General features: G+C 48.7%; 1 protein-coding gene across 2 annotated transcripts; it reads left to right on the top strand.

Moving 5' to 3' along the window:
• The first annotated feature begins 3,541 nt into the window (after positions 1-3,541).
• On the top strand, positions 3,542-25,721 carry Mfsd13a (major facilitator superfamily domain containing 13A). Of its 2 annotated transcripts, none has more exons than XM_059257042.1 (9): positions 3,542-3,625; positions 16,753-16,995; positions 17,540-17,622; positions 18,106-18,558; positions 18,664-18,787; positions 20,691-20,787; positions 22,921-23,092; positions 23,169-23,362; positions 24,933-25,721. In XM_059257042.1, the coding sequence occupies exons 2-9, from the start codon at positions 16,828-16,830 to the stop codon at positions 25,193-25,195; spliced, it is 1,554 nt and encodes a 517-aa protein (XP_059113025.1). In that variant the 5' UTR covers positions 3,542-3,625; positions 16,753-16,827; the 3' UTR covers positions 25,196-25,721. The 2 variants fall into 2 exon arrangements, with proteins under 2 accessions (XP_059113025.1, XP_059113021.1); XM_059257038.1 differs by having other exon boundaries at positions 3,549-3,710.
• Positions 25,722-26,190: the final 469 nt, after the last annotated feature.

Below are 26,190 nucleotides of genomic sequence, written 5' to 3'. Positions count from 1 at the left end.
AGGTGTATGCTACTATGCTCAGCTGAAGCACACATTTGCCATGAAATAACCCTCTATACTGTAAATATGTATTGCTCTCACTGGTTTAATAAAAAACTGATTGGCCAGTAACCAAGCAGGAAGTATAGGCAGGACAACCAAACTAGGAGAATGATGGGAGGGGCGGGGTCAGAGGAGATGCCAGCCAGCCACTGAGGAAGCAGGACTGCAGAAAATGAGGTAACGCTGGGCAGTGGTGGCACACGCCTTTAATCCCAGCATTCGGGAGGCAGAGGCAGGCGGACTCTGTGAGTTCGAGGCCAGCCTGGTCTCCAAAGTGAGTTCTAGGAAAGGTGGAAAGCTACACGGAGAAACCCTGTCTCGAAAAAACCAAAAAAAAAAAAAAATGAGGTAATAAGCCATGAGCCACATGGCAAAGCATAGATAAGAAATATGGGTTAGGGCTGGAGAGATGGCTCAGCGGTTAAAAGCACTGGCTGGTCTTCCAGAGGTCCTGAGTTCAATTCCCAGCAACCACATGGTGGCTCACAACCATCTGTAATGAGATCTGGTGCCCTCTTCTGGCCTGCAGGGATTTATGCAGGCAGAGCACTGTATACATAATAAATAAATAAATCTTAAAAAAAAAACTTAAACATTTAAAAAAAAAAGAAATATGGGTTAATTTAAATGGAAGAGTTAGTAACAAGCCTGAGCTATCGGCCGAGCATTTATAACTTATGTTAAGTCTCCAAGTCAGTTGTTTGGGAGAAGGCAGTTGGGACAGGAAAGTCCACCTACACACACTCTTAACTGTTGAGCCATCTCTCCAGCACCCTGTACTCTTGTCTGGCGGAAGGAAACATTTTCTTTCCCCAAGACAGAAATCTGAAAGGATTGCAGGGTTGGGATTTGGGGTGGGGTGGGGGATTCAGTCACTGAATGTGGACTCAGAAGAAATGAAGAGACAGAGCAAGCTTGCATTTTGATAATGGTGTATGAATCACAGTCTCACAGTTACCCAGACCAATAAATTCCTTTTTGTTTAAACTGGTTTAAAGGTCGTGTCATGTCCCGTCTCCCACCCCCAGCCCCAGCGATATATTCTCGGTATTTCCTCTCAGCATCTTGTGAAACACTTGAAAACACAGCATCCTTAGTAGTTTTTGCTCAGGGAACCTTAAGCCTCACTAATGGGCAGTCAAAGCCCTGAGAAAAATGCCCTAATAAACAAGAATGAAGAGCTCTTGGAGAATAGAACATGGTAGATGTTGGCATTCTGGCCCGCCCCTTGGGGACCCACCCTGCGTCCCGACGTAAAGACCCCTTTAAAAGGGAAAAACCCTCCCCTCCTTCCCTTTCCCTCTCTCTCTCTTCATGAGGCTGTGCGCACCTCTGCTTTCCTTTCTCTCCTTTTCTCTCTCTTTCCCTCTCCCTCCCTCTTTCTCTCTATTCCCCCCCCACACACACACTTAATAAAACTTTCCACGTGGATGCCATGCCTGCATAGTGTGAGTAACTTTCCACCGGGCCACGCCACCACGTCTGCATGGGCGCCTCACCAGCCTGGGTGTACCTCGGTCCGAACCCGCCCCAAACCCGCCCCTGCCTTCATAACAGTAGAGCCTAGAACGGGGAGGTGGGAGGCCTCGGAGATAATTTCAGGACACTACTTGTGTGCCATTTCTCTTAGGTTCAAGGACTGAAGGAGTCTGGCAGGGGATTTGGCCTCCAGCATCGCAGCCACTGATCTATCTCATTGCCTACATTCATGGGCCGGGAAGGACTCAAGGTCATTGCTGCTGGGTCACTTTTCAAAGCTGGTCTTGTCCCCCCTCTCCAAGATGGTTAAAGACAGACTCAAGGTTTCCTTTGAAGTGAAAGTGTGCACTGGGGGCTGGAGAGATGGCTCAGAGGTTAAGAGCACTGGCTCCTCTTCAGAGGTCCTGAGTTCAATTCCCAGCAACCACATGGTAGCTCACAACCATCTGTAGTGAAATCTGCCTCCCTCTTCTGGCCTGCAGGCATATATCCAGGCAGAATACTGTATACATTGTGGTGGCGCATGCCTTTAATCCCAGCACACGCTCGAGAGGCAGAGTCAGGCGGATCTCTGTGAGTTTGAGAGCTCGTTCGGGTCTACAGAGTGAGCTTGAGGACAGGCTGCAAAACTACAAGAAATTAACTCACTAAAAGGTGTAAATTGGAAAACAATAAAAAAAAGCCCTTTGCTAAGCGAGGCACCCACATGGTGGCTTACAACGTCTGTAATTGCAGTCCTAGGAGATCTGACACCCTCTTCTGTCTTCTGTGGGCTCTAGGTAGGGGCATGGTACACTCACACAATAATACAATACATCGAAAAAATGTGTTTAAAGTTAGAGCTGGGCATGCTGGGTGGGTACAGAGGGCACCCGCACACCCTCAGACCAGTCTGCCCCCTCAGGCTGAGCGGCAGTGAACTGAGGAGCTGAAGCGTCCATTAGCCCTGAAATTCCTCCGTGGTCACAGTCTTCTCCGTGGCAGCCTGCTCTCCCTTCTCGATCTCCTCTGGTCTCTGTAGAAGTAAAGATCAGGCTTAACTTCCTATGGGTGCTCACAGGAGACAGTGCCACGCATCCCACATCAGACCCACTGAATGAGCTCCCTTGTTGCCTGGGATGATAATGCTGAGCAGAGGAGGGTGCATCACACAGAGCCATAGTGGGCGGGTTGACATAAGAGGGCTGGCGGTCAGCTCTGGGACCAGTCACCACTGGAAGCCGTGGCTCCCTGAAGGCTGCTTGGATCTGGTTAGTGAAGGTCCCAGGCGTGAAGCTGAAGCAGTTGGAGTGGTTCCAGCGGCAGAAGCAAACCAGCATGGATCGCTGGCCAGTGTTCCTAGAGCTCCGGCTTTCGTTGCCATTGAGAATCCTTTTCTAATTCTTATTACTACCACTACAAAGAGGTCAGGCTGCATGGTTGTGGGCTGGCGGCCCAGTGCCTGTGTCTAATACCCCCTGGCTTCCGTGATCTGATTCCTCACAGGGCTCACAATCCAGCCTTAGATAGTCCCTGGTCATGACTCGGCTGGGCGTTAAGGCAGTGCTAAACGCTTATCCCAGGGAAGGGGAGGAGAGCGTCCCCAAGAGAAACTTTTTTTTAATTACTTATTTATTAATTTTATGTGTATTGGTATTTTGCCTGCATGTATGCCTGTGGGAGGGTGTTAGACCCTCTGGAACTGGAATTACAGACAGTTGTGAGCAGCCATGTGGGTGCTGGGATCTGAACCTTGGTCCTCTCTGAAAGAGCAGCCAGAGTTCTTAACCACTGAGCCATCTCTCCAGCCCGAGAAACTTTTTATTTGAGCTGAAATGGCAGGTAAAAGAGAAGGGATAAGTCGGTCAGGAGTCCAGGCAACCTGTTTGCTGATGCCCATTTTCTTTTGGGTCCCTAAGGGCAAGAGCCCATGACAAACATGGCAGCGACAGCCTCAGGCGCGGTCACCTGCCCGAGCTGCGATCTGGAGAGCAGTGCGGAGCCAATCGCTGGCAAGGGGCGGAGGGAGAGACCCGGGAAGCCCGAGGCTGCTAGCGCGCAGGCGCACTGGCTGGCACCTGGCTCCCCGCAGCCGCGGAATTAGGCATCCCCTGCCAGGATTGCGGTGAGCTGCTGGCCCGCGGCCCGGGCGAGGGGTCAGGAACCGGCCAGACTCGGGGGCTGATCTGCTACAGACGACAAGCCCGAGGGTGGGTCGGGAACGGTTTGCGGTGTGAGAGTCACTGGGACAGTTTGCGGGGTTCCTTGCGGTGTCAGAGTGTGGATGGGAAAATTCTGGGGTCAGGAGGAGTTCGGTTCAAGGGGCAAGCGCAGAATCCCTGCAGAAGGGCTCTGTTGGGGTAAGGAAAGGGGGTGCGGTGTCCAGATTGCCCCCAGAGGAATGTGAGTTCGTGGATGCGGTGGTTCAGGCCGGGATCTACCCATTGACCTGATGGCCCTTAACCCTGGTGGCACAGTAGAGCCGCTTGGGAAGCTTGAAAAAATTATGCTGGGCATCATGTCCAGAGACTCCAATTTAGTGGCCTGGATGAGGCCTGAGCCTGGGTTCTTGAGAGTTAAAATCAAGTGGTTTTTAATGTGCAAACGTAATGAAAACCACTACACATGTTTCTGAGTAAAAAGCTCCTCCGTTGATTCCCAATTCCTCAGGGACTTAAGAAGTGGCCTGTGATTCTGAGATGAATCGGTGACATTTTCGTGCCACCATAGAATCCTGTGAAGGAGGGAGGAAGTCCCTCGCGCAATGGGGGAAGGCAACCTGTTAGTTTGCGGGAGAGAACAGGGCCCTGCCACAGCTCTCCTCGGGCTACAGCGGGCTGTGAAGAGACAGAACAGTGTGAAACAAGGAGACAGAGCCAACCGTCCAGTCAGCTGCTTGCTGAGAGAATGACGCGCCTTATATTTGCTTTTCTATTACGATTTGAACTTCCACCTGTTCATTTGATAACCCCCCCCCCAAAAAAAAAACAACAAAACAAAAAACCAGGCAGAAAATAGGTTTGCTCCCTCCACAGATGTGAGATAAACTCCGATGGCCAGTTGGTAGTAATGTTCAGCCTTGACCTAGTACTGCAAGTTACTTAGTAGCTTTCCCCCACTGTGGTCTCTACAGAGGGGTCTTTAAGGAGGGAGCGGGAAGCCACACCCACCCACCTTGTGATGGTCTACTTTCCATGCCCAGCCTGCGGTCTTGGTTTCCTCCCCCAGGTCCATCAGCAGCCCGTACTTAGGCTCACCAGGGCTTGCTGGAAGTTGCTAGTCTTTCCTGTTCTTTATCTCCCAGGAACCTTGGAGAGTGAACTGCTAAGGGAGAGATTTTGCAAGTTGCCGGAGGGCTCCTAAAACAGAAATGCTTCTGTGGTCTCCTACCCCTCCATCTTGATAAAATTGTGTTGGAGGCTTAGGAAAGAAACGCCTTCTAGTAAAAGGTTGCCCCTTTTACTGCCTGGACCATGCTCTGCCGGTATTCTCTTAGCATGGTGCTGTGTCCTTGGAGAAAGTGTAAACAATGTTACTCTTGGCTGTTTTATCTCCTCTACATCTGCTCCACGGTTCACTCAGAGGGACAATACAGTTTCCGGGTTGCTACTGTTCTTTCCTCTCCCACAGCCAATCAGAACACCCGGTGTGGGCTCTGGGAGTTTTCCAATGACTGTCCTTTCTAAGGCACAGGACAATGGACTAAGCAGGCATTAATTGAGCACTTGCTGTGTGGTACAGGAGCTTGGAAGGACCGCAGTGGGACTGGCCTGGCCTTGCTCTTAAGGAGCTTGTGGGCTCGAGGGAGATAAGGAAGCAGAGGTACTTGAGCAGGTAGACAATACCTGACTGAGCCTGGAGATGATGACCCTGGCCTGAGCACTGACTGAACAGGATTTGACTGTGGAAGGGGGTGTAGGGTGACGTGAGAAGTACCGAGATCTGTAGTCAAAACCAATTTTGAACCTTGGCTCCAGCACTTCATAGCTTGTGACTGCGGGCTGATTATTTAACCTTCAGAGTCTTAGTTGCGTCTATAAAGTGTAGATGGGAATAGTAACTGCACTATGAAGGATTCACAACAGTGGATATGGAAGCCAGACCTGTCCTAAGTGCTAAGAGCCAGCACACAGTCACATCCAGGGATTTGGGGATGGAGGGGACCGCATGAATCAACGTGTGGAGGTGGCATTAAAAAAGAGTTTGGAGAATGATGCATGGGGAAGACTGGGATGTTGCAGGCCGTGAGAGGCGTCCATATTGAATACTGCAATGGTAACAGAGCTGTGTGTGGAGGCATACACCTGTAGTTCTAGCACAGGCGAGGCTGAGGCAGGAGGATTGCCACAAGTTTGAGGCCAGCCTGGTCTACCTAAGGAGTTTCAGGTCAGCACAGGATACATAGTGAAACCCTACCTCAAATAAACAAACAAAAAGACTTTAGTTATATATTTGTCAGAGGGGTCCCTAACTGATTTTGTAAAGAAAACATTATATACATGATATCTCTGTGTGTATACATGTTTGCATTTAAGGGTATGCATTCATGGGTCACAGTGAATGTGTACAAGTCAGGGGACAACCTCAAGTGTTGGTCATTGCCTTCCATTGTCAAGATCTCACCATGTAATGCAGGCTAGCCTGAAACTTACTATGTAGACCAGACTGGTCTTAAACTCACAGAGATCTACCTGAATTGTCTACTGAGTGCTGAGATTAAAGATGTATGCCACAGTCTGGACGTGGGGGCGCACGCCTTTAATCCCAGCACTCAGGAAGCAGAGGCAGGCAGATCTATGTGATTTTGAGGCCAGCCTGGTCGACAGAGGGAGTTCCAGGCTAGCCAGGGATACCCAGAGAAACCCTGTCTCAGGGGTGGAGTGTGGGGGGGAGGTGTATGCCACCATGCCTGGCCCCAAGAACATTTTCTTGTTGTTGTTGTTGTTGTTGTTGTTGTTAAGATTTATTTAGCCAAGTGGTGGTGGCGCATGTTTTTAATCCCAGCACTCTGGAGGCAGAGGCAGGTGGAGCTCTGTGACTTGGTCTACAGAGTAAGTTCCAGGATAGCCATGGCTGTTATGCAGAGAAATCCTGTCTCAAAACTGCCCATCCCCTTAAAAAAAGATTTATTCAGTTGTATGTGTGTTGCCTGAGTGTGTGTATGCATCATCTGCATGCAGGAATCCGTGGAGGTCATAAGGCAGTAGATCTCCTGGAACTGGAATTACAGATGGTTGTGAGCTGCCATGTGGGTGCCCAGAACTGAACATGGGTCCTGTACAGGAACAATAATGCTCCTAGTGAGCCATCCCTCCAGCACCTCACCTTCCATTTTTACGTTGGTTCCATGGATCGAGAGCAGGTCTTGCACTTGGACAAGTGCATTTACACTCTAAGCCATGTCCCCCAACCCCAGCTGATTTTTGAAGGTCATGAAACATGAAACCCGTGGGAGTTATTGTTTATGGAGAGTCCTGTGTCCCAGGCTCCATGCTTTGGTGCTTTCTGTTCCTTTTGCATTTAAACCCCACTTGAAGAGAGTTGGTATTAACTTCCCCACTGGCTCAGGGAGAGGGAGTAGCTGGCCCAAGGCCACCAAGTAGGCTGTTCCCAGGCCAGGCCTCCAGCTCTGGTGCAAGGTGAAGTATGGGAGGGACTGGTGAGTCCGGTTACAGGTCACAGGTCACAGGATATACAGCTTATGCACCTAGAACAATGTGGGCTCCGTGCTAGCCATGGTGGGGCCTCTGGTCTCTCGTGAAGTGGGCGGAGGGTGGGAAGACCGGAGGAGGGAGGCTGTTTGCTTGCTGTTGGAGGAGCGGAATCTGGAGGAGAAACAGGCTGGAAAGGACTCGCCACAGCATCTTCCTCCAGCCTTTCCTCTCCAGGGCTGCTGCCTCACCTGTGTGGAAAGCGCTGCCTCTACCTGAGGTCTGTGACGGGGGTTCATCTCTGGAGTTCTTCTGGGTGTTGTTTGCAGGCTTCCTCTCTGACTCCCTCCCGTGTCCAAGTTTTTCCCCACTTCCCTTACTTCGGAAAGCAGCCTGAGTCCTGGGATATTCCACCGGCTCTGACCCAATCCTCTTTAAGAAAAAGTTGAGCCGGGCGGTGGTGGCGCACGCCTTTAATCCCAGCACTCGGGAGGCAGAGCCAGGCGGATCTCTGTGAGTTCGAGGCCAGCCTGGGCTACCAAGTGAGTTCCAGGAAAAGGCGCAAAGCTACACAGAGAAACCCTGTCTCGAAAAACCAAAAAAAAAAAAAAAAAGAAAAAGTTGAACTTGGGAGTAGAGGCAGACATGTCTGTGAGTTCCAGGCCATCTGGTCTAAAGGTCCGCTGTCTGAAGGAAGAAAACGCTACTTTTTTAGCATCTGCCTAGTGCCTAGGGTGGTACTCACGGTGTCCTGAATATTAGTTTAATGCTTGCTGTATTCTTGTAAAGACTGCTCTTATTTCCCCATTTTGCAGATGAGGAAATCAAGGCTCAGTAGAAGTAAATGACTAGATTCCACCTGTGGGAGGAAGTAGTGATTTGAACCCTTCCCCTTTCGAGGCAAAACCCATGCCCTTTCTATCTCACCACCCTTTGAGCTCTTCTAGCCTCACCTCAGCCTGGGTTTAGGGAGCCAACTTGGAGACTACGGACCTCAGCAGGGAGGTTCTCCTTCTCCAGTGACAAAAGCCATTGAGTAGGAGTGGCCTTTGACAAAGGTTATGAATTTGAATAGAGGACTTCTGAGAGGGGTGAGGTGACTGTCTTGGTCACTGTTCTATTGTTGTGAAGAGACACCATGACCAAAGCAGCTCTAATGAAAGACAGCCTTTGAGGTTTGCTTACAGTTCCAGAGGGTTAGTCCATCATCACCGCAGGGAGCCGTGCCTGTAGGCAGGCGCTAGAGCAGTAGCTGAGAGCTACAGCCTGATGCACAGGCAGAGGGAGAGCCTAGGCATGGCTTGGGTGTCTGAACCCTCAAAGCCCATCCCCACTGACACACTTCCTCCAACAAGGCCACACTTTCTAATCCTTTTAATCCTTTCAAACTGTCCTACTCTCTGGTGGCTAAGCATTCAAACTTATGAGCCCATGAGGGCCATTTTTATTCAAACCACCACAGTGACCTGAGTTATAGATAGTAATGGAGGTGATATTTTGTTTCATGTTCCCAAAAGTCCTGAAGCCACATTTTCTGGGCTGTGTGTGTGTATATATATGGATGTGTGAGTGAGCTGGGCAGTCGTGGCACATATCTTTAATCCCAGTACTTGGGATCTCTGAGTTTGAGGCTAGCCTGGTCTACAAAGTGAGCTCCAGGATGGCCACGGCTACAAAGAGAAACCTTGTCATGAAAAAAAAAAAAAGTATACGTGTGTGTGTGTGTGTGTGTGTGTGTGTGTGTGTGTGTGTGTTGAAACAGGATCTCACTATGTAGATCAGGCTGGCCCTGAACTCAGAGATCTGCCTGCATCTTTCAAGTCCAAAGAATTGAAGGCATGCACCACAATGCCTGGCATTTGAGACAGGTTTTCTTTGTGTACCCCTGGCTGTCCTGGAACTCACTCTGTAGATCAGGCAGGCTCCGAACTCAGAGATCTGCCTGCGTCTGCCTCCTAAGTGCTGGGATTAAAGGTGTGCACCACCACCACCTGGCTAGCCCATCCAGCCTTCTTTTTCCTATTTATTTATTTATTTATTTATTTATTTATTTATTATTTATTTATTCCTAGACTAGTCAAGTGCAGAAGTGAGAAATTACTCTTTAGGACAGGGTCTCACTCAGTTGCCCAGGCTGGCCTCAGTCCTCCTGCTTTAGCTTCCTGAGTATCTGGGATTACAGTATTGCATCAGTAGTCCCAATGGAGTTGTGAGAAGTCTGGGCTCCATGCCAGCTCCTAAGAATGGCAGGTACAGACCTGGGTGGTCCTGTCCGCAGAAAGAATCAGCAAGAACAAAGGCTTGTCAGAGGAAAGGGAGGCTGGGCTGGGAGAGGCTACATTGTAGACACCTTGCAGGCATGCTAGGGATGTGGCAGGCTGGGTCTTGGGGCAAGGACAGACCCTTGAAAACATTGTTCCTTCTGTTGGACGAGGGCAGAGGGCAAACAGGCTGTGACTGGTGGGGGAGGGTATGTGCAACCTCTGCGCCATGCAGTCTCGGGAAGAGATCGGAGGCTCTCTGAGAATCCCGTCAGTGGCATTAGGCTACCATAACAGATGATACTAACTGATGGCTTAAAGCAACATGTATTCTCTCATGGCTGGAGGGCAAAAGTCCACATTCAAGGGCCTAGCAGGGTCATGCTTCTACTGGAGGCCTTAGAGAAGAGCCCTTCCCTCTCTGTCTAGCTTTTGGAAGTCCACTCATGATGCTCAGCATTCCTTGGCTCATGGCTACATTACTGCAGGCTTTGTCCTCACATGACCATTGTTTCTTGATGTCTTACTTTAGATTACTATTATTATTAGCTTTGAGTTGCTTTTTGTTGTTGTTGTATTTTGTTTTTCAAGACAGGGTTTCTGTAACGAGTCTTTCTCTGCCCCACCAGCCAGCTCCCAAATAATGACACAGTGACTTATTAATTATGAAATCTTGGCCTATAGCTTAGGTTTGTTCCTAATTAGCTCTTCTGACTTAAATTAACCCATTTATATTAATCTATGTTCTATCACATGACCTTACCTCTCTTCCATCATCACCTCCTGTTTCCTCTCCACGTCTCCCAGCATCTCTGGTGTGCCTAGATTCCTCCTCCTCTTCTTTTCTCTCCCTGGAAATCTTGCCTATAACTCCTGTCTAGCTATTGACTATTCAGCTTTTTATTACACCAATCACTGCAAGTACATCTTTATACAGTGTATGAACTATCCCACATTTCCCCCTTCTTGTCTGAATCAAAAGGAAAGATTTTAACTCTAACATAGTAAAACTATAATATATGATAAGAACAGTTATCAGGTAAGAATTACATTCACAGCTGGGCGGTGGTGGCACACGCCTTTAATCCCAGCACTTGGAAGGCAGAAGCAGGCAGATCTCTGTGAGTTTGAGGCCAGGCTGGTCTACAGAAGCAAGTTCCAAGACAGCCAGGGCTGTTACACAAAGAAACCCTGTCTCAAAAAAGAAAAAAAATAGAATGTCCAGTCCATTTGTATTTGGCAAACTTGGAGAAAGTACTCTATTATCTATCCAATCTTAGTGAGTCCAAAGTTTTGTACCTAATTCACTTTCTATCCTAACTTGTATTACCAATACAAAACTATCTTTTTAGACCTCAAAAACATTTTCTCAGATAAACAATCTAAGTGTTTAGGTCTCTCAACCTTATATACTTTATATCTCTTATGTAAGTTCCTTTTCGGAATTTGGTAACAAGGAAACTGTAACTATAAGCCATCAGAGACCTGAGAAGGATACAATATAACCCAAGTAAACAGGAATTGCAGAGCAAACACCTTACAAAACTATAGGAAGGACAGACACAGCTGGCTGCCTGGACAATCACCCAAGGTTCCTCTGTAATGTTGGGGCATCCATCTTCAGCCTACAGACCTAGACTATCTGACAGACTTTTCTGTGAAGTAGGTGTTTTGAAAGATTGTCCCACCTTGTCTTGGCAAAGTTTGACAGTCACTTTCTTTTGTGTCCTGCTTGTCCAATTTGGACAGCACACTGTCAGCAGTTGAGGCAAGGGCAGTTTGTTCCCAGTGGCTGACTTTTGCCACAAAGAAAACAAACTCCATATGGAGGATCTTTGATGCCCATCATCCTTTTTGATGTAGATTGGTGCTGCCAGGAACAGATGCATCTCACTGTCGTGAAAAGCTTTATGTTATTTAAACATCTTAAATGTCATATTCTGTAGGTCTCTGAAGTGTTTGAACACCATCTATCTATCTAAACTATATCTCTGACCTTGAAAACATACCTTATATGACTACAAGTTTGATTGTTATGGATAACTACTAACCTGTATTTCTTTTTCTTTCTTTTTTTTTTTTTTTCTTGGTTTTTTCGAGACAGGGTTTCTCTGTGTAGCTTTGTGCCTTTCCTATAACTCACTTGGTAGTCCAGGCTGGCCTCGAACTCACAGTGATCCACCTGGCTCTGCCTCTGGCTCTGCCTCCCGAGCACTGGGATTAAAGGCGTGCGCCAATGGATAACTACTAACCTGTATTTCTTACTTATCCTAAATGGTTTATAATAATAGCTTTCAAGGACTAGAACTTTATATTACATTTTTAAGTTAGCTGTATAGGTACAATACCTTAAACAAGAGTAGAAACATATATACAGTATAACAAAAATAACCTTAAGTTTGTATCAATATACAAAAATACATAACAATGTAAAATATTTGAGACTAGTGGCTGTTTAAAAGTAGACTCAACTATCTACCCTTTTAATCTCATCATTTCTATACTACACCCCCCACTTTGCCCTTGAGAAAGAGATCCCTGAATCTAATCTCCTTAATTTAGCTTCTTTTTTTTGACCATTACCAATAACAACTTGTAACCAATCCCCCTAAATGATGACAAACACCCATGACCCACCAAATGACCAAAACCACCCACCCCAGCTCTTATCTAGACTGCTTCCTGTTGTCTGGGGGCAATAGCATCTTTATGGGACCCTGTGAAAATTGAGATAATGGTCAAGTCCTGGGAGAGCTAGCTGTATTGTTTTTTTTGTTTAGTCTCTGTGTGATGGGAAAGTGCAGGGCTTATCTGAAGTCCTGGTTGGAGTAGTGGGTGATGTTGGACCATCTCAGCTAGCAGCTTTGAAGTTGTTCTGGATTCAGAATTTTGAGGAAAATGCAAAAGAGGCATTCTAAGGCTGGATCTCCTGGGCTACTTGTCTTTATTGGTGTCTGGTTCCCCCCCCCCCTTTTTTTTTCTGAAAACACCAACTTTTTTTTTTTTTTAGATTTATTTATTTATTATGTATACAGCATGTATGACTGCAAGCCAGAAGAGGGCACCAGATCTCATTACAGATGGTTGTGAGCCACCATGTGGTTGCTGGGAATTGAACTCAGGACCTCTGGAAGAGCAGTCAGTGCTCAGTGCTCTTAACCTCTGAGCCATCTCTCCAGCCTGAAAACACAAATTTTGAAAGGTAACATATATCTGCATTAATACAAGTATAGAATGTGCACAAGTCAGTTAAAGATGATTTTCTTGTTTCATGTTTGAGCAGGTAAAAGGCATCTGTTTATGTTTGTTTGGACTGTATAACCAAACCTCTATCCATGCCATATGAAAGGATGGCATGTAATAATAAGCCATGAGGACTCTGTAGCCAACAAGATTTATCATGTCTCATCCAGTCTCAGAGCTGTTCCCATAGTAGAGAGATCAGCATATACATCACCTGTCCTGTAGTCTTTCTTGGTTTCTTTTTTCATGTCCATAATCAAGATTTTCCAGAGGTCTCCACCAATCAAATCTGATCTCATTAATTTTGAAGAGAATCATAACTTTTTGTTTCCTGTGGAAACAAAGGAATAACCTCTCCCCCAATGCAACATATTTTCTGAATTCCATTTTGAAGTTAAGACATTTTTAAAGTATATAGGTTGGTTTAATTTAGCAGTTTCCATAACTCAGTGTCTTTCAGCAGCTATTGTTTTTTGTGCATTAGCATTTAAAAAATTCCCAGTCAATAAAACCCATACAGGATCCAGACACCTGGATTTCCCATCTTTACATGGCTTATTTTTTTAATATTACTTTACTCTCTCTTTAAAGACTTTTATTATTTTTAAACTATTTTTTTTCTATGACTGTCTATACTCATTTTTTTTTTTTACTGTATCTTTTTAAAGGTTTTCTCCGTTTGGACGGCTTTACTACATGCCTGCAGCATTCTGTGACCTAGAGAGAAACCTTAAATGTCCGCATCAGCTGTTACACAGCTCTGGCCGCTGGCTCTGCCCCACCGGGTTCCCTGAGAGCCTAGCCTCATGCTCTGCCCCAGCTCTGGGAAACTGCTTGTGTCCACTATGATTCCATTCGGCAGACATTTTTACCTAGCTTGCTGGCTGCTCAAGTGCTCTGCTGCACAGCAGGGCCTCTTAAAAGAACCACACCTCTGTATGCAGAGCCTACCCGAGAGACTGCTTTCTCAGGCCCTATGTGGATATTCAAGCCTTCACATTGGACGCTATATGTGATGAGTCTCTCTCTGTCCCACCATCCAGCTCCCAAATAATGACATGAAGACTTACTATTAGTTATGAAAGCTCAGCCTATAACTTAGGCTTGTTCCTAACTAGCTCTTAAAACTTAAATTAACCCATTTACATTAATCTACATTCTATCATGTGGCCTTACCTCTCTTCCGTCTTGCACTTCCTGTTTCCTCTCCATGTTGTCTCTCCAGCACCTCGATTCTCTTCCTCTTTTTTTCTCTCCCTGGAAGTCCTGCCTATATCTCTTGCCTACCTATTGGCTGTTCAGCTTTTTATCACACCAATTGCAGCAAATACATCTTCACACAGTGTACAAATACTCCACATCCAGTTTCTCTGTGTAACTCTTGCTGTCCTGGAGCTAACTCTGTAGACCAGGCTGGCCTTGAACTCACAGAGATCCACCTGGCTCTGCCTCTTGAGTGCTGGGATTAAAGGTGTGCGCCACCACCACCCAGCTAGTTTTGAGTTACTGTTGCTGTGATGAAACACCATGACAAAAAGCAAGTTGAGGAGGAAAGAGTGGATGTGGCTTAAGCTTCCATTGCCATAGTCCATCACTGAAGGAACTCAGAACAGGAACTCAGAGTGAGAACCTGGAGAGAAGAGCTGATGCAGAGGCCATGGAGGGATGCTGCTTACTGGCTTGCTCCCCATGGCTTGCTCAGCCTCCTTTCTTATAGAACTTAGGACCGCTAGCCCAGGGGTAGCACCATCCACAATGGGTTGCACCTTCTTCCACGATTTACAAAAATGCCCTACAGGTTTGCCTACAGTCAGATCTTAAGGAGGCATTTTCTCAGTGAGGTTCTCTCATTTCAGTTAACTCTAGTTTGTGTCAAATTGACATAAAACTAGCCAGCACACTTGATATTCAATTTTCATTTTAATATGGACTAACCACACAGATTTGGTATGATTCCATCTTAATTTGGTTTTAAATGAACTGATGTTGCATCCAAGTAGGTCATATTTGTGGGTTTTCATCCCCCACCTCCTTGCCTGGGATAGAACCCAGAGCCTTGTAGATGCTAGACTAATGCTCTACCACTGAGCTACACCTCCACCTTCCATACGCTCTCATATAATGCTTGTTCTTAAGTCTCTGTGCCCAGTGCCAGCATTGCCCATGTGTGGCCCGTTTTGGAGAGAATCAAGCTTGCCCTTTAGTTATAGCCCTGGACTGTGTCCAGCTGTTTGCTGTTTATAAATGTTGCTGCTGTGCATACCTCAACACATAAACCCTTGGGGTTAGTTCCTTGAGGTGGCATTTCTGGAATCAGTGTATGAGTATATCTTGTTCTTTTTTTTTCTTTCTTTTGAGACCAGTTTTCACTATGTAACTTGGCTGGCCTGGAACTCACTAAGTAGACCAGGCTGGCCTGGAACTCATCCAGATTGGCCTGCCTCTGCTTCCTAAGTGCTGGGATCAAAGGCGTATGCCACCACAGTCAGCCATAGCTTGTTCTTTTGTTGTTGTTTTGAGATAGGGTCTCACAATGTAGCCCTAACTGTCCTGGAACTCACTATGGAGACAAGGCTGGCCTCAAACTCACAGAGATCTGTCCCAAGTGCTGGGATTAAAGGCATGAGCCAGCCTGCCTGTTCTCACATTTTCTTCTTCTTCTTTTTTTTTGAGACAAGGTTTCTCTGTTTAGCCTTGGCTGTCCTGGATGCTCTGTAGATCAGGCTGGCCTTGAACTCATAGAGATCCGCCTGCCTTTGCCTCCTGAGTGGTGGTGTACTCCCAATAAAGGCCTGTGCCACCACCGCTGCGCTCACATTCTGTTTTTTTTTTTAATATTTATTTATTTGTTATGTATACAGTATTTTTTTTGCATGCCTGCACTCCAGAAGAAGGCATCAGATCTCATTATAGATGGTTGTGAGCCACCATGTGGTTGCTGGGAATTGAACTCAGGACCTCTGGAAGAACAGGCAGTGCGCTTAACCTCTGAGCCATCTCTCCAGCCCCACATTCTGTTTTTATAGAGCAGACTTCTCACTGGCTTTTCCCGTTTTCTCCAGTGGTGCACAGAAATCTGGTTTTGGAGGTCAATTACAAAGGCAATGTGGCACACCCCTTTAACCCCAGCACTTGGGAGGCAGAGGCAGGCCGGCCTGGTCTAGAGAGCGAGTTCCAGGGCAACCAGGACTACATACAATGTGTTCCTGCTGTATAAACGAAAAACAAAAGAAAGGCTTTGTCGTCAGATAAAAACCTGGATTCAAGAAAGGGGAAAAATTTATAGGATTTGATGAGAAAAGGGAATAAAGTCTGGATTCAAATCTATTGCTCCTTTGCTAAATGACATTGGCTAAGGTCCTCAGCATTTTTTAATTTGGGGTTGTTCCATAAGACCATAATAGTGTTTCTTGGAATTTTGTAAGGATAATGATCATAGCAATATGTACTTATTGAACACACTGTCCCCTCTCTCAGTAGGGTTTCGTCTTGTAACCAAGGCTGGCCTGGACTATGTAGCCCAGGCTGACATAGTGGTCTTCCTGTCTCAGCCTTCCTAGTGCTGGCTTAGAGGAGTGTGCCATTTACTATGGGCTTTTTCATTTAATCCACCTGTTCTTTCACATAATGATTCCCTTTGACCTTGACTGATGCCGTAAGCATACTGCCTAAACCCGCTGTGGTCATGTCTAGACAGTGAAGGCTGTACAGTGTGCTGAGCAGCCAGCCCTATATATAATGTGAGCTGGCCCAGTGCTTGGATGCCCGCCTTCTCTTCCCATAGGCCATCTCAGTTTCCTGGAGTAACTCCAGAGGGGTGGCTTCTAGCTCAGATTGTTTCTGCCCTACTGTATTAGTAATTCCCCAGCTTCGTTTTACATGCAAATTCCCTCCCAAAGGAAACGAGTTTAGGAAAAAAAATGTTTTTCAGTGTCAGGGACTAAACCCAGGCACTGGACTAGAAGGCAGCCATGGAGCTACAGACCCCAGCCTGGAATGGATTATTTTATCTTAGAAGTTAAAGGACTTGGATAGCTAGATTGAGAGAGAGACAGTCAGCGCCGATCCTTGTTGCTAACTGGTTTCTTCTTCCCCAGAGACAAGAATGGTCAGACTGTCAACGTCCGTGAGCCTTCCTCGGTGCTCCTGGGGCTGAGGCGTGGCCAGCAGCCATGGGGCTAGCCTGGCCCCGAGCCTGGCTGTTGGGCCTGCCCACAGCCGTGGTGTATGGCTCCTTGGCCCTCTTCACCTCCATCCTGCATAATGTGTTCCTGCTGTACTATGTGGACACCTTTGTCTCGGTGTATAAGATCAACAAAGTGTCCTTCTGGATTGGAGAGGTAGGCCAACCATGGGGCAGCCAGTGGCGGTGGGAGACTAGGGCATCAGGTGTCCAGGCGGACAGAAGGAGCTGGGTTCTGTCCCAGTGGTAGGCGCTTTGCGGGCAGGCTGTGTTTAGCAAGACTCAGCCAGAAAAGCTGGCGGAGTCTTAATGACTCTTCAGGAGAATTCTAGTAGCACCCCTGGCCACTGCCTTAGGTGGGATACACTTATAAGCTGCCCTGGGTCACTGGGTTTGGAGTGTGGACCAGCCTGCCTGCTGGAAGCTGCCGCCTTCTTTGGGGAAAGACTAGAGCTGGGGAGCCTTGTGTAGTTCAGCTTCCCATCTCTCTTTTCTTTTTTTAATGATTTATTTATTTTATGTGCATTGATATTTTGCTTGCATGTATGTCTGTCGGTGTCGGATCCCCAGGAGGTAGAGTCACAGGCAGTTGTAAACTGCCATGTGGGTGCTGGGAATTGAACCCAGGTCCTCTGAAAGAACAGCCAGTGCTCTTAACCGCTGAGCCATCTCTCCAGCTCCCCATTTCTCTTTTCTTGCAGACTGTATTCCTCCTCTGGAACAGCTTCAACGACCCCCTCTTCGGCTGGCTCAGTGACCGCCAGTTCCTCAGCTCCCAGCCCCGGTGTGTGTCTTTGGGATGGTGTCATACTGCCTCTTTCCACCCTGATGATCCCCAAGCTGGAGGACCAGTGCTCAAATTTGGGGTGGGAAAAGGAAGGGACGCCAGTTGTGGTCGGAGCATGGCTCAACTAGGGGAAGGGGTTGACCCTAGTGGGGCATGGGTGGCTACTCATGGCTCTGTACCACATATTTACCCTGCCGTTTTTTAATGGCTCCCTTCCCCTTCCCTGTGTGGGCTCATTGCTCTCCCCGACCCTGAGAATCTTTATCCCGCAGCCCTTTGGTCATCAGGCCTGACAGACAATGGGCTGAGGAGAGGGTGGATGACCGTAAGTTGTTCTTCTTAAGTCTCAAGTCAGGGGCTGGAGACTTGGGGGTGTATCTTGGTGTGAATTCCTCCATCCCATTTCCTGGACCCCGCTAGGGGAAATTGGGCCTGCTCAGGCCAAAAGGTTACCTCCTAACACCTTCTTCTCCCTGACAGGTCAGGAGCTGGGCTCTCCTCCAGAGACGTGGTGCTGACACGGGTCCGGGCTCTGAGCTGGCATGGGCCGTTGCTGGCACTGTCCTTCCTGGCATTCTGGGTGCCCTGGGCCCCGGCTGGCTTGCAGTTCCTACTGTGCCTGTGCCTTTATGACGGCTTCCTGACCCTCGTGGACCTCCACCATCATGCCTTGCTGGCTGACTTGGCCCTCTCAGCCCATGACCGTACCCACCTCAACTTTTACTGCTCCCTGTTCAGCGCAGCTGGGTCTTTGTCCGTCTTTGCCTCCTACGCCTTTTGGAACAAGGAGGACTTCTCCTCCTTCCGTGCCTTCTGTGTGGTACTAGCTGCCGGCTCTGGACTGGGCTTTCTGGGGGCCACACAATTGTTGAGGCAGCGGATTGAGGCCACCAGGAGGGACAGGGGGTGCTCAGCCCTGGTCATGGATGGCGGGTAAGTGACTAGCCTTGGCTCCCTAGGGTCAGAGTCTACTTTTAACACTCAGTCCTCTGGCCCACTCTGGTCTAACCCCTGCTGTCTCCTCCCCTCTACCCACAGCGAATGTGAAGAGGAGCTGCTGGTGGGTGGGGAGGAAGCAGGCGGCATCACCTTGGGCCAGTACCTCCGGCAACTGGCACGCCATCAGAACTTCCTGTGGTTCGTGGGCATGGACCTGGTACAGGTATGGGGAGCCATTCCCTCACCCCTCCTTCCTGAGGTTTGATGGTAGGAAGGCTGGGACCTTAGGAGACCTAGGTTCTAGCACCTCTGTGTTAACTACTACCTTGTACCATTGCCCCCATCCCCACAATGCTGAGAGCTGATGAGCCCAGGGCCTTGTATATTGTTAGGTAATGACTCCACCACTGAGCTCCACCCCTGCCTCTCACTATGAGATCTTTGGCAGGTCTCAGCCTCTCTCCAAGGCCAGTCCTGTCTTCATCCATAATGTGAAGATTGGGAGGTTCTCTCTGTTTCCCCCACCACCACCACCACCATAAATGGAAGTTTCTGCCCTGCCCCGTCCTGTCCCACAGCCATTCAGTCCTAAATAAACACACAGAGGCTTATATTAATTACAAACTGTTTGGCCTATGGCTCAGGCTTATCATTAACTAGATCTTACCAACGTAATTCAACCCATTTCTATTAATCTATGTTTTGCCATGTGGCTTCCTTACACCTTGCTCCCCAGACAGCCCTCAAAGTCTCCTCTGACTCCTCCTTCTTCTCCTTGTCTCTCTGCTCGGATTACCGGCCTGGCTCTGTTCTGTCTTGCTATAGGCCATAGCAGTTTCTTTATTAACCAATGGTAGCAGCACATATTCACAGCATACAGAAAAACCATCCCACAGCCCCCCCCCTTTTTTTTTTTCTTTTTTTCGTTTTTCAAGACAGAGTTTCTCTGTGTAGCCCTGTCTGTCCTGGAACTCATTCTATAGACCAGGCTGGCCTTGAACTCACAGAGATCCACCTGCCTCTGCCTCCCAAGTGCTGAGATTAAAAGAGTGAGCCACCCTACTTGGCTCTTTGAGATTCCCTTTATGGGGACTCTGTGACAGTCTTTTGTTTTTTTAAAATTATTATTTTATGTGTTTTGGCTACATAACTATCTGTGCACAAGTGTGTGCCTGGTACCCAAAGAGGCCAGAAGATGTCAGGTCCCCCAGAATGAACTGGAGTTAAGAAAGCTATAAGCTACCATGTAGGTGCTGGGAATTGATCCTGGGTCCTCTGGAAGAGCGGCCAGTGCTCTTAACCACTGAGCCATCTCTCCAGCCCCTGCAGCAATCTTTTTTAAAACATCGAATGCCCCATCTAAAACATAGGTAGATACAAGTTACCCAAAATACTTTTTTTTTTTTTTTTTTTTTTCTGACACAGGGTTTCTCTGTGTAGTTTTGGTGCCTGTCCTGGATCTCTCTCTGTAGACCAGGCTGGCCTTGAACTCACAGAGATCTGCCTGCCTCCGCCTCCTGAGTGCAGGAATTAAAGGCGTGTGCCACCACTGCCCAGCTTGTTTAAATACATTTTAAATATATAAATTAATTCATTATTTTTATGTCATGAAAACTTAAAAATTGTTCTAGTTGCTATTTTACCGTGCCTTCAAACTTTTAGTAAAATTAGGTAGGCCACAAGGAATGCCTCTTAGGTTTGTTCTGGTGTGTCCCATGTTGGGTGGCATGGGGAGAGGTCCAGGGCTGCTAGCCCCCGCTGGCCCCCGCTAGCCCCCCTCCCCCTGCTGCCCCCCCCCGCTGCCCCCCCAGCTCCCGCTGCCCCCTCCCCCCGTTGCCCCCCACTGGCCCCCCTCAGCTCCCGCTGCCCCCTCCCCCCGTTGCCCCCCCCCGCTGCCCCCCCAGCTCCCGCTGCCCCCTCCCCCCGTTGCCCCCCACTGGCCCCCCTCAGCTCCCGCTGCCCCCTCCCCCCGTTGCCCCCCCCGCTGCCCCCCCCAGCTCCCGCTGCCCCCTCCCCCCGTTGCCCCCCACTGGCCCCCCTCAGCTCCTGCTGACCCCACCCCCGCTAGCTCCTGCTGGCCCCCGCTGGCCCGCGGCCCTGTGAACTCCCACCATTCTGTCCTGTAGGTATTTCACTGCCACTTCAACAGTAACTTCTTCCCCCTCTTCCTGGAACACTTGCTGTCGGACCACATCTCACTCTCCACAGGCTCCTTCCTGCTGGGTAAGTGCTACCTCAGGCCAGCAGCTTGCACATCCTGCCCCCAGTTCCATTTTCCTTGGGTGGAGGTCTAATAGTCCTCACCTCGGTCCTCACCTCAGTCCTCACGGTGATGGTGACACCCACAGGCAATGTGATGCAGCCAGTGGCCAGTGTACCATTTGCTGAGTGGACTTGGGTATGCTATTGAATCTTTCTGAGCTACTACCATTTTCTTTGTTTTTTGTTTCTCTGTGTAGCCTTGGCTATCCTGGAACTAGCTCTGTAGACTAGGCTGGCCTCGAACTCACAGAGATCTGCCTGCCTCTGCCTCCCAGATGCTGGGATTAAAGGCCCCACCTTTTCTTTCTTTCTTCCCCACCCCCACTCCTCCTTGTAAAGGGAGGGTAACAATAGTACAGTGGCCCCTATACTGGTGTGTTCCATATCCATGGATTCAGCCAATCATAGATGGAAAGTATTAGGAGAACAAAAGTGTGTCTCCATTAAACATGGGTAGTCTTCTTTATTTTTACATGTTTGTTATTTACTGTGGGTGTGGTGAGAGTGTGGGTGCCTGCCTGCCATGGGGCACATCTGGAGGTCAGAGGACAGCTTGCAGGAATTGCTTCTCTCCTTCCACCATGTGGGACCCAGGGATCAAACTCAGGTTGTGAGGCTTGGTGGCAAGCCCATTACCTGCTGAGCCATCTCACTGACCCTGCCGCCTTTTTCTGTCCTTCTGTCCTTGTCTCTTACATGACACAATGTAACAGCTATTTGCATAGTGTTTACATGGTACTGAATATTATAAATAATCGACGGCACTTATGCCAGGCTTGATGGCACACACTTATAATCTCAGCACTATGGAAACTAAGGATTGATGAGACTTTGTTACCATCCTGGGTCTCAAAAACAATAAACAGTAACAATTAAAAACCTCAGCAAACAAAAAAATGTTTTAAAGGAAGAAAAAAGAGATAATTTAAAATCTATGAGAGGGGTTGGGGGTGTGGCCTTGTTGGTAGAACCATAGAAACATGACATGATGATACATGTCCATAATCGATGTGCTTGGGAGGTACAGTTAGGAGGATCAGAAGTTCAAGGTCAGCCTAAGCTACACAGCAAGATAGATGCTAGCCTGGGCTACATGAGAACCCTGTGTCAAAATAATTAAAATTAAAATAAAAAGAGGTTGAGCAAGGCAGTGCAGGCCTTTAATCCCAGCCCTCGGGAAGAAGAGGCAGGCTGATTTCTGTGAGTTTGAGGCCAGTGTGGTCTACATTATGAGTTTTAGGCCATCCAGGGCCACATAGTGAGATCCTATCTCAAAACAAAAGCAAATAAAACAAAATAGGTTGGCTGTAATGGCCCACACCTTTAATCCTAGCACTTGTGTGGCAGAGGCAGGCCGATCTCTGTGAGTTTGAGGCCAGCCTCCTCTACAGAGAGAGTTCCAGGACAGCCAGGGCTACACGGAGAGACCCTGTCTCAAAAACAAATACATAAAGTAAAAATACAAAATAAAGCTGGGTGTGGTGGTTAGGACTGTAACCAACCCTCAGGAGATGAAGGCCGGAGGATCAGGAGTTCAAGACCATCTTGAGCTGCATGACACTAAATTCAAAAACTAAAACAAAATAAAAGATATGAGAGTATGTATGTAAGTCCTATGCAGATACAATGCTGTTTTTTACAAAGGTCTGGAAAATCCACAGATTTTGCTGTGCATGAAAGGTACTGGAGTCAACCCCCATAAATAAAGGGACTACAATACCTACCTTGAAGGGCTTGTGAAAATGAAGGTGTGAAAAGCAGGCTGGAGAGGTGGCTCAGCAGTTAAGAACACTGGCTGCTCTTCCAGAGGACCCGGGTTTGATTCCCATTTTCCTAAAAGGTGTCTCACAGCTGCCTGTAACCCCAATTCCAAGGAATCCAGTGCCCTCTTCTGGCCTCTGCACAGATATACATGCAGTCAAAACATGCATACACATAAAAGTTAAGCTATGATAATAAAGTGTGAAAAGTGCAAGACACTGTTGGTATACAGTTAATGCAAACTGAGTGGTTATTACAACGTTGGTTGCCAAGCGCCGCTGCAGAGGCTGTGTGGCATTGCTCCTGAAGAAGCGGGCCCTCTTCCCTCCCCAGGCATCTCCTATGTTGCGCCTCATCTCAACAACCTCTACTTCCTGCCCCTGTGCCGGCGCTGGGGTGTCTATGCCGTGGTGCGGGGGCTCTTCCTGCTCAAGCTGGGCCTTAGCCTCCTCATGCTGTTGGCTGGCCCAGACCGCCCCGGCCTGCTTTGCTTCTTCATTGCCAGGTATGCCCCGCCCACCCTTGCCCCCACACCTCTGTGCCCACCCCCTTGACCCGCTCGCTCCTCTCTCCACGGGCAGCAACCGTGTCTTCACCGAGGGCACCTGCAAGCTGCTGACCCTGGTGGTCACTGACCTGGTGGATGAGGACCTGGTGCTGAACCACCGGACCCAGGCAGCCTCGGCGCTTCTCTTCGGTATGGTTGCTCTGGTGACCAAACCTGGCCAGACCTTTGCCCCACTGCTGGGCACCTGGCTTCTCTGCTTCTACACAGGTGAGGCTCCTTGTCCTACCCGCCCTGGGTCTAGTGAGGGAGGCAGAGGGCTGTGCCTAGGCCTGCGCTGCCTTGGGATGATAACCCTTGGTGACCTACCTCTCCATTTTTGCCTAAGTTCATTGATTCATTCAACAAATCAGCATAGACCTCTATATAGGTTGGTCCCGTGTGTAAGGGAGGTGACAATGGTAAGACAGGCAAAATCTTAGCTGTCTAAACAGGGGCAGGGTGGTTAAGTCTTTAATCCCGGCACTCAGGAGGCAGAGGCAGGTGGTCTCTGAGTTTGAGGCCAACCTGGTCTACAGAATGAGTTCGGGACAGCCTGGGCTACACAGAGAAACACTGTCTTGAAAAAAAAAATTCTAGACAGTGAGAGGGGTGGAGAGGGTGGCATATGGATTGGATTTTCAGTGCCTAAGGAAGTTGGAGAGTTATAGGCTGGCAAGTGTCATCATCTGATTGACATCTTGAAGTCCACTGTCACTGCCCTGAGGAGTACATACAGACAGAGTGGTCAGTAGCATGGAGATGTTGAGGAGACTGGCAGAGGCCATGGAGGCTTGGACTAGGGAGGTGGCAGGTGGGATGCATTATGGAACTGAGGCGACACATAAGGACGGGTGTGAGGAGTGACAGCTGAGGACTGACAGATGCTTGACAGATGCCGGGTCACTCATGAGAAGGGAAGAATGTGAGAAATGGGTTTGGGGCAGATATTAAGAGATACAGTTCGAGGCCAGCCTGGCCTGCATAGCGAGTTCGAGGTCAGCCAGGGCTACACAGAGAAACCCTGTCTCAAAAGCAAAGCAGACAAACAGAAAAAGAGCTAGGGTAGGAGCCGAGCCAGATGATACACACCTGTAATTGCAGCATTCAGGACACAGCAGGGGATGGGGAGTTCAAGGTTACCTTCAGCGCCCTACTGACTCCGAGAACAACCTAGGGTGCATGAGACTGTCTCAGGACATAGCTCAGCTGGAGAGCACTTGCCTAGGATGCATGAAGCCGGAGTTTGACTCCTGGAGCCACATAAACCAGCTGTGGTGATGTACACCTGTAACCCGAGCACTCAGGAAGTGGAGGCAGGGGGATCAGAAGCTCAGTGTCATCCTTGACTACATAATGAGTTTAGGGCTAGCTTGGGCTAGATACCCTGACAGGAGAAGGAGGAAGAAGAAGAAGAAGAAGCTGGGCATGATGGCACCTGCCTTTAATCCCAGCACTTCAGAGGCAGAGGCAGGAAGTGAATTCTGTGAATTCAAGGCCAGTTTGGTCTACATAGCAAGTTCCAGAACAACCAGGATTACTTAGACCCAGTTTCAAAAAAAAAAAAAAAAATTAAAACTAAAATATAGATAAGTAGTTAGGAATTGTGGCATATAGCTACAATTCCAGCTACTTGTTAAGGCTAAGGCAGGAAACTGCAAGATTGAGGCCAGCCAATAGTGACACTGTTTAAAAAAATTTTAAGCTGTAGTTTAGGACACTTACACTGTTTGAGATGCCGTTCTGTGGACTTTGGGGGCAGCGGGGCTGACCACGCTCCCTCTGTGTGCTCTTGTCCTAGGTCATGACCTTTTCCAGCAGCCCCCAATGACTTCCGTGGGGAGTGTTCAGCCATGGCCCGAGCCCCCAGCCCCAGCCCCTGCGCAGGCTCCAACCCTCCGCCAGGGCTGCTTCTACCTGCTGGTGCTGGTGCCCATCACCTGTGCGCTGCTCCAGCTCCTCACCTGGTCCCAGTTCACGCTGCATGGGAGACGCCTACGTGTGGTCAAGGCCCAGCGCCAGAACCTGGCACACATCCATACGCTGGACATTAAGATGGTGTGAGAGGTGTGGCACAGGCACTCTGCTGAGGGCAGTGCCCTGGTCCCAGCAGGAGCCTCTCTCGCCGGCCAGCATCCTGCTTCTTCACCCAGAGAACAGATGGTGTGGGGAGCTCCTGGGGCAGAACCAGGAGCGGCACTGAGGTCCGCCCTTCTTTCCCGTCTGACTCAGCTGGGGCAAGGGCTGAGCCGTATGTGCTCAGGGACTGTGACTCCTGTGGGGCAAGCAGGAAGGAGGACCAGAAAGGGTAGAGCTGTCTGCGGTGCCCAAGGAGCTGCTGCGGGCCTGCAGCAGGGGCTTGCCACTTGGTAGGTTTAGGGACTTCTGACACTGTGACTCCTTTTGCCCATTCAGGTGAAGCTGACTGAAAGTGCCACTTGCCCCTCCTCCTAGTGGTTTCTCTCAGAGGCCTCTCTGCTTCAGCTTGAAGTAGCATGTCTCTGTGCTGTAGGCTCCCCAAAGCCCAGCAGGCCTCTAAACTCTAAAGAGGCCCGTCTCATTGAAGTGCAAGTAAAGCCAGTCATTCCTATTCCTTGGGTCTGTGCTGTGTGGGGGGAGCAGGCAGACAGGATTGGTGGGGGCTGGGAAGCAGGAAAAGTACTCCAAGAGCATTTTCCTAGTGATACTAGGACAAATATGCTAATTTCACCTAGACCTGGCAGTTTGTGCCTGTAATCCTAGGATTTGGAAGGCTGAGGCAGGATTGCCTCAAGTTCAAAGCTAGCCTAAAAAACCAAACCAAACCACCACCGAATCAGTCCAGCAGACTGCCGGGTGATCAGACCTGGCGACAGTTCCCTTTGTGCACCTCCCACATGCCATTGCTGGACAGTCATCAAAAGGAGCCTCTGCTAGGCCAGGGGTTCTCCGCCCAGAATCACCCGAGGAGCTTCCCAAACACCAATGCCTGAGTTTTTGCCCAGATTCTGACTGAATGGGTCTGGAGCAGCAGTGTGAGCCTTCATGTGATGAAAACCTCACTGTTGGACAGTCGCATA

Source organism: Peromyscus eremicus, chromosome 1, assembly GCF_949786415.1.
Source record: "Peromyscus eremicus chromosome 1, PerEre_H2_v1, whole genome shotgun sequence".
NCBI classification, from domain to species: domain Eukaryota; kingdom Metazoa; phylum Chordata; class Mammalia; order Rodentia; family Cricetidae; genus Peromyscus; species Peromyscus eremicus.
This window is presented reverse-complemented; position numbering and strand designations above follow the sequence as displayed.

Bases quoted from the DNA above. Each gene is read 5' to 3' on its own strand.
- Mfsd13a (XM_059257042.1), top strand. From the start codon at position 16,828: ATGGGGCTAGCCTGGCCCCGAGCCTGGCTGTTGGGCCTGCCCACAGCC. The intron at 17,623-18,105 runs GTGTGTGTCTTT...TCTCCCTGACAG, and splicing joins TTCCTCAGCTCCCAGCCCCG to GTCAGGAGCTGGGCTCTCCT. The intron at 18,788-20,690 runs GTATGGGGAGCC...TCTGTCCTGTAG, and splicing joins TGGGCATGGACCTGGTACAG to GTATTTCACTGCCACTTCAA.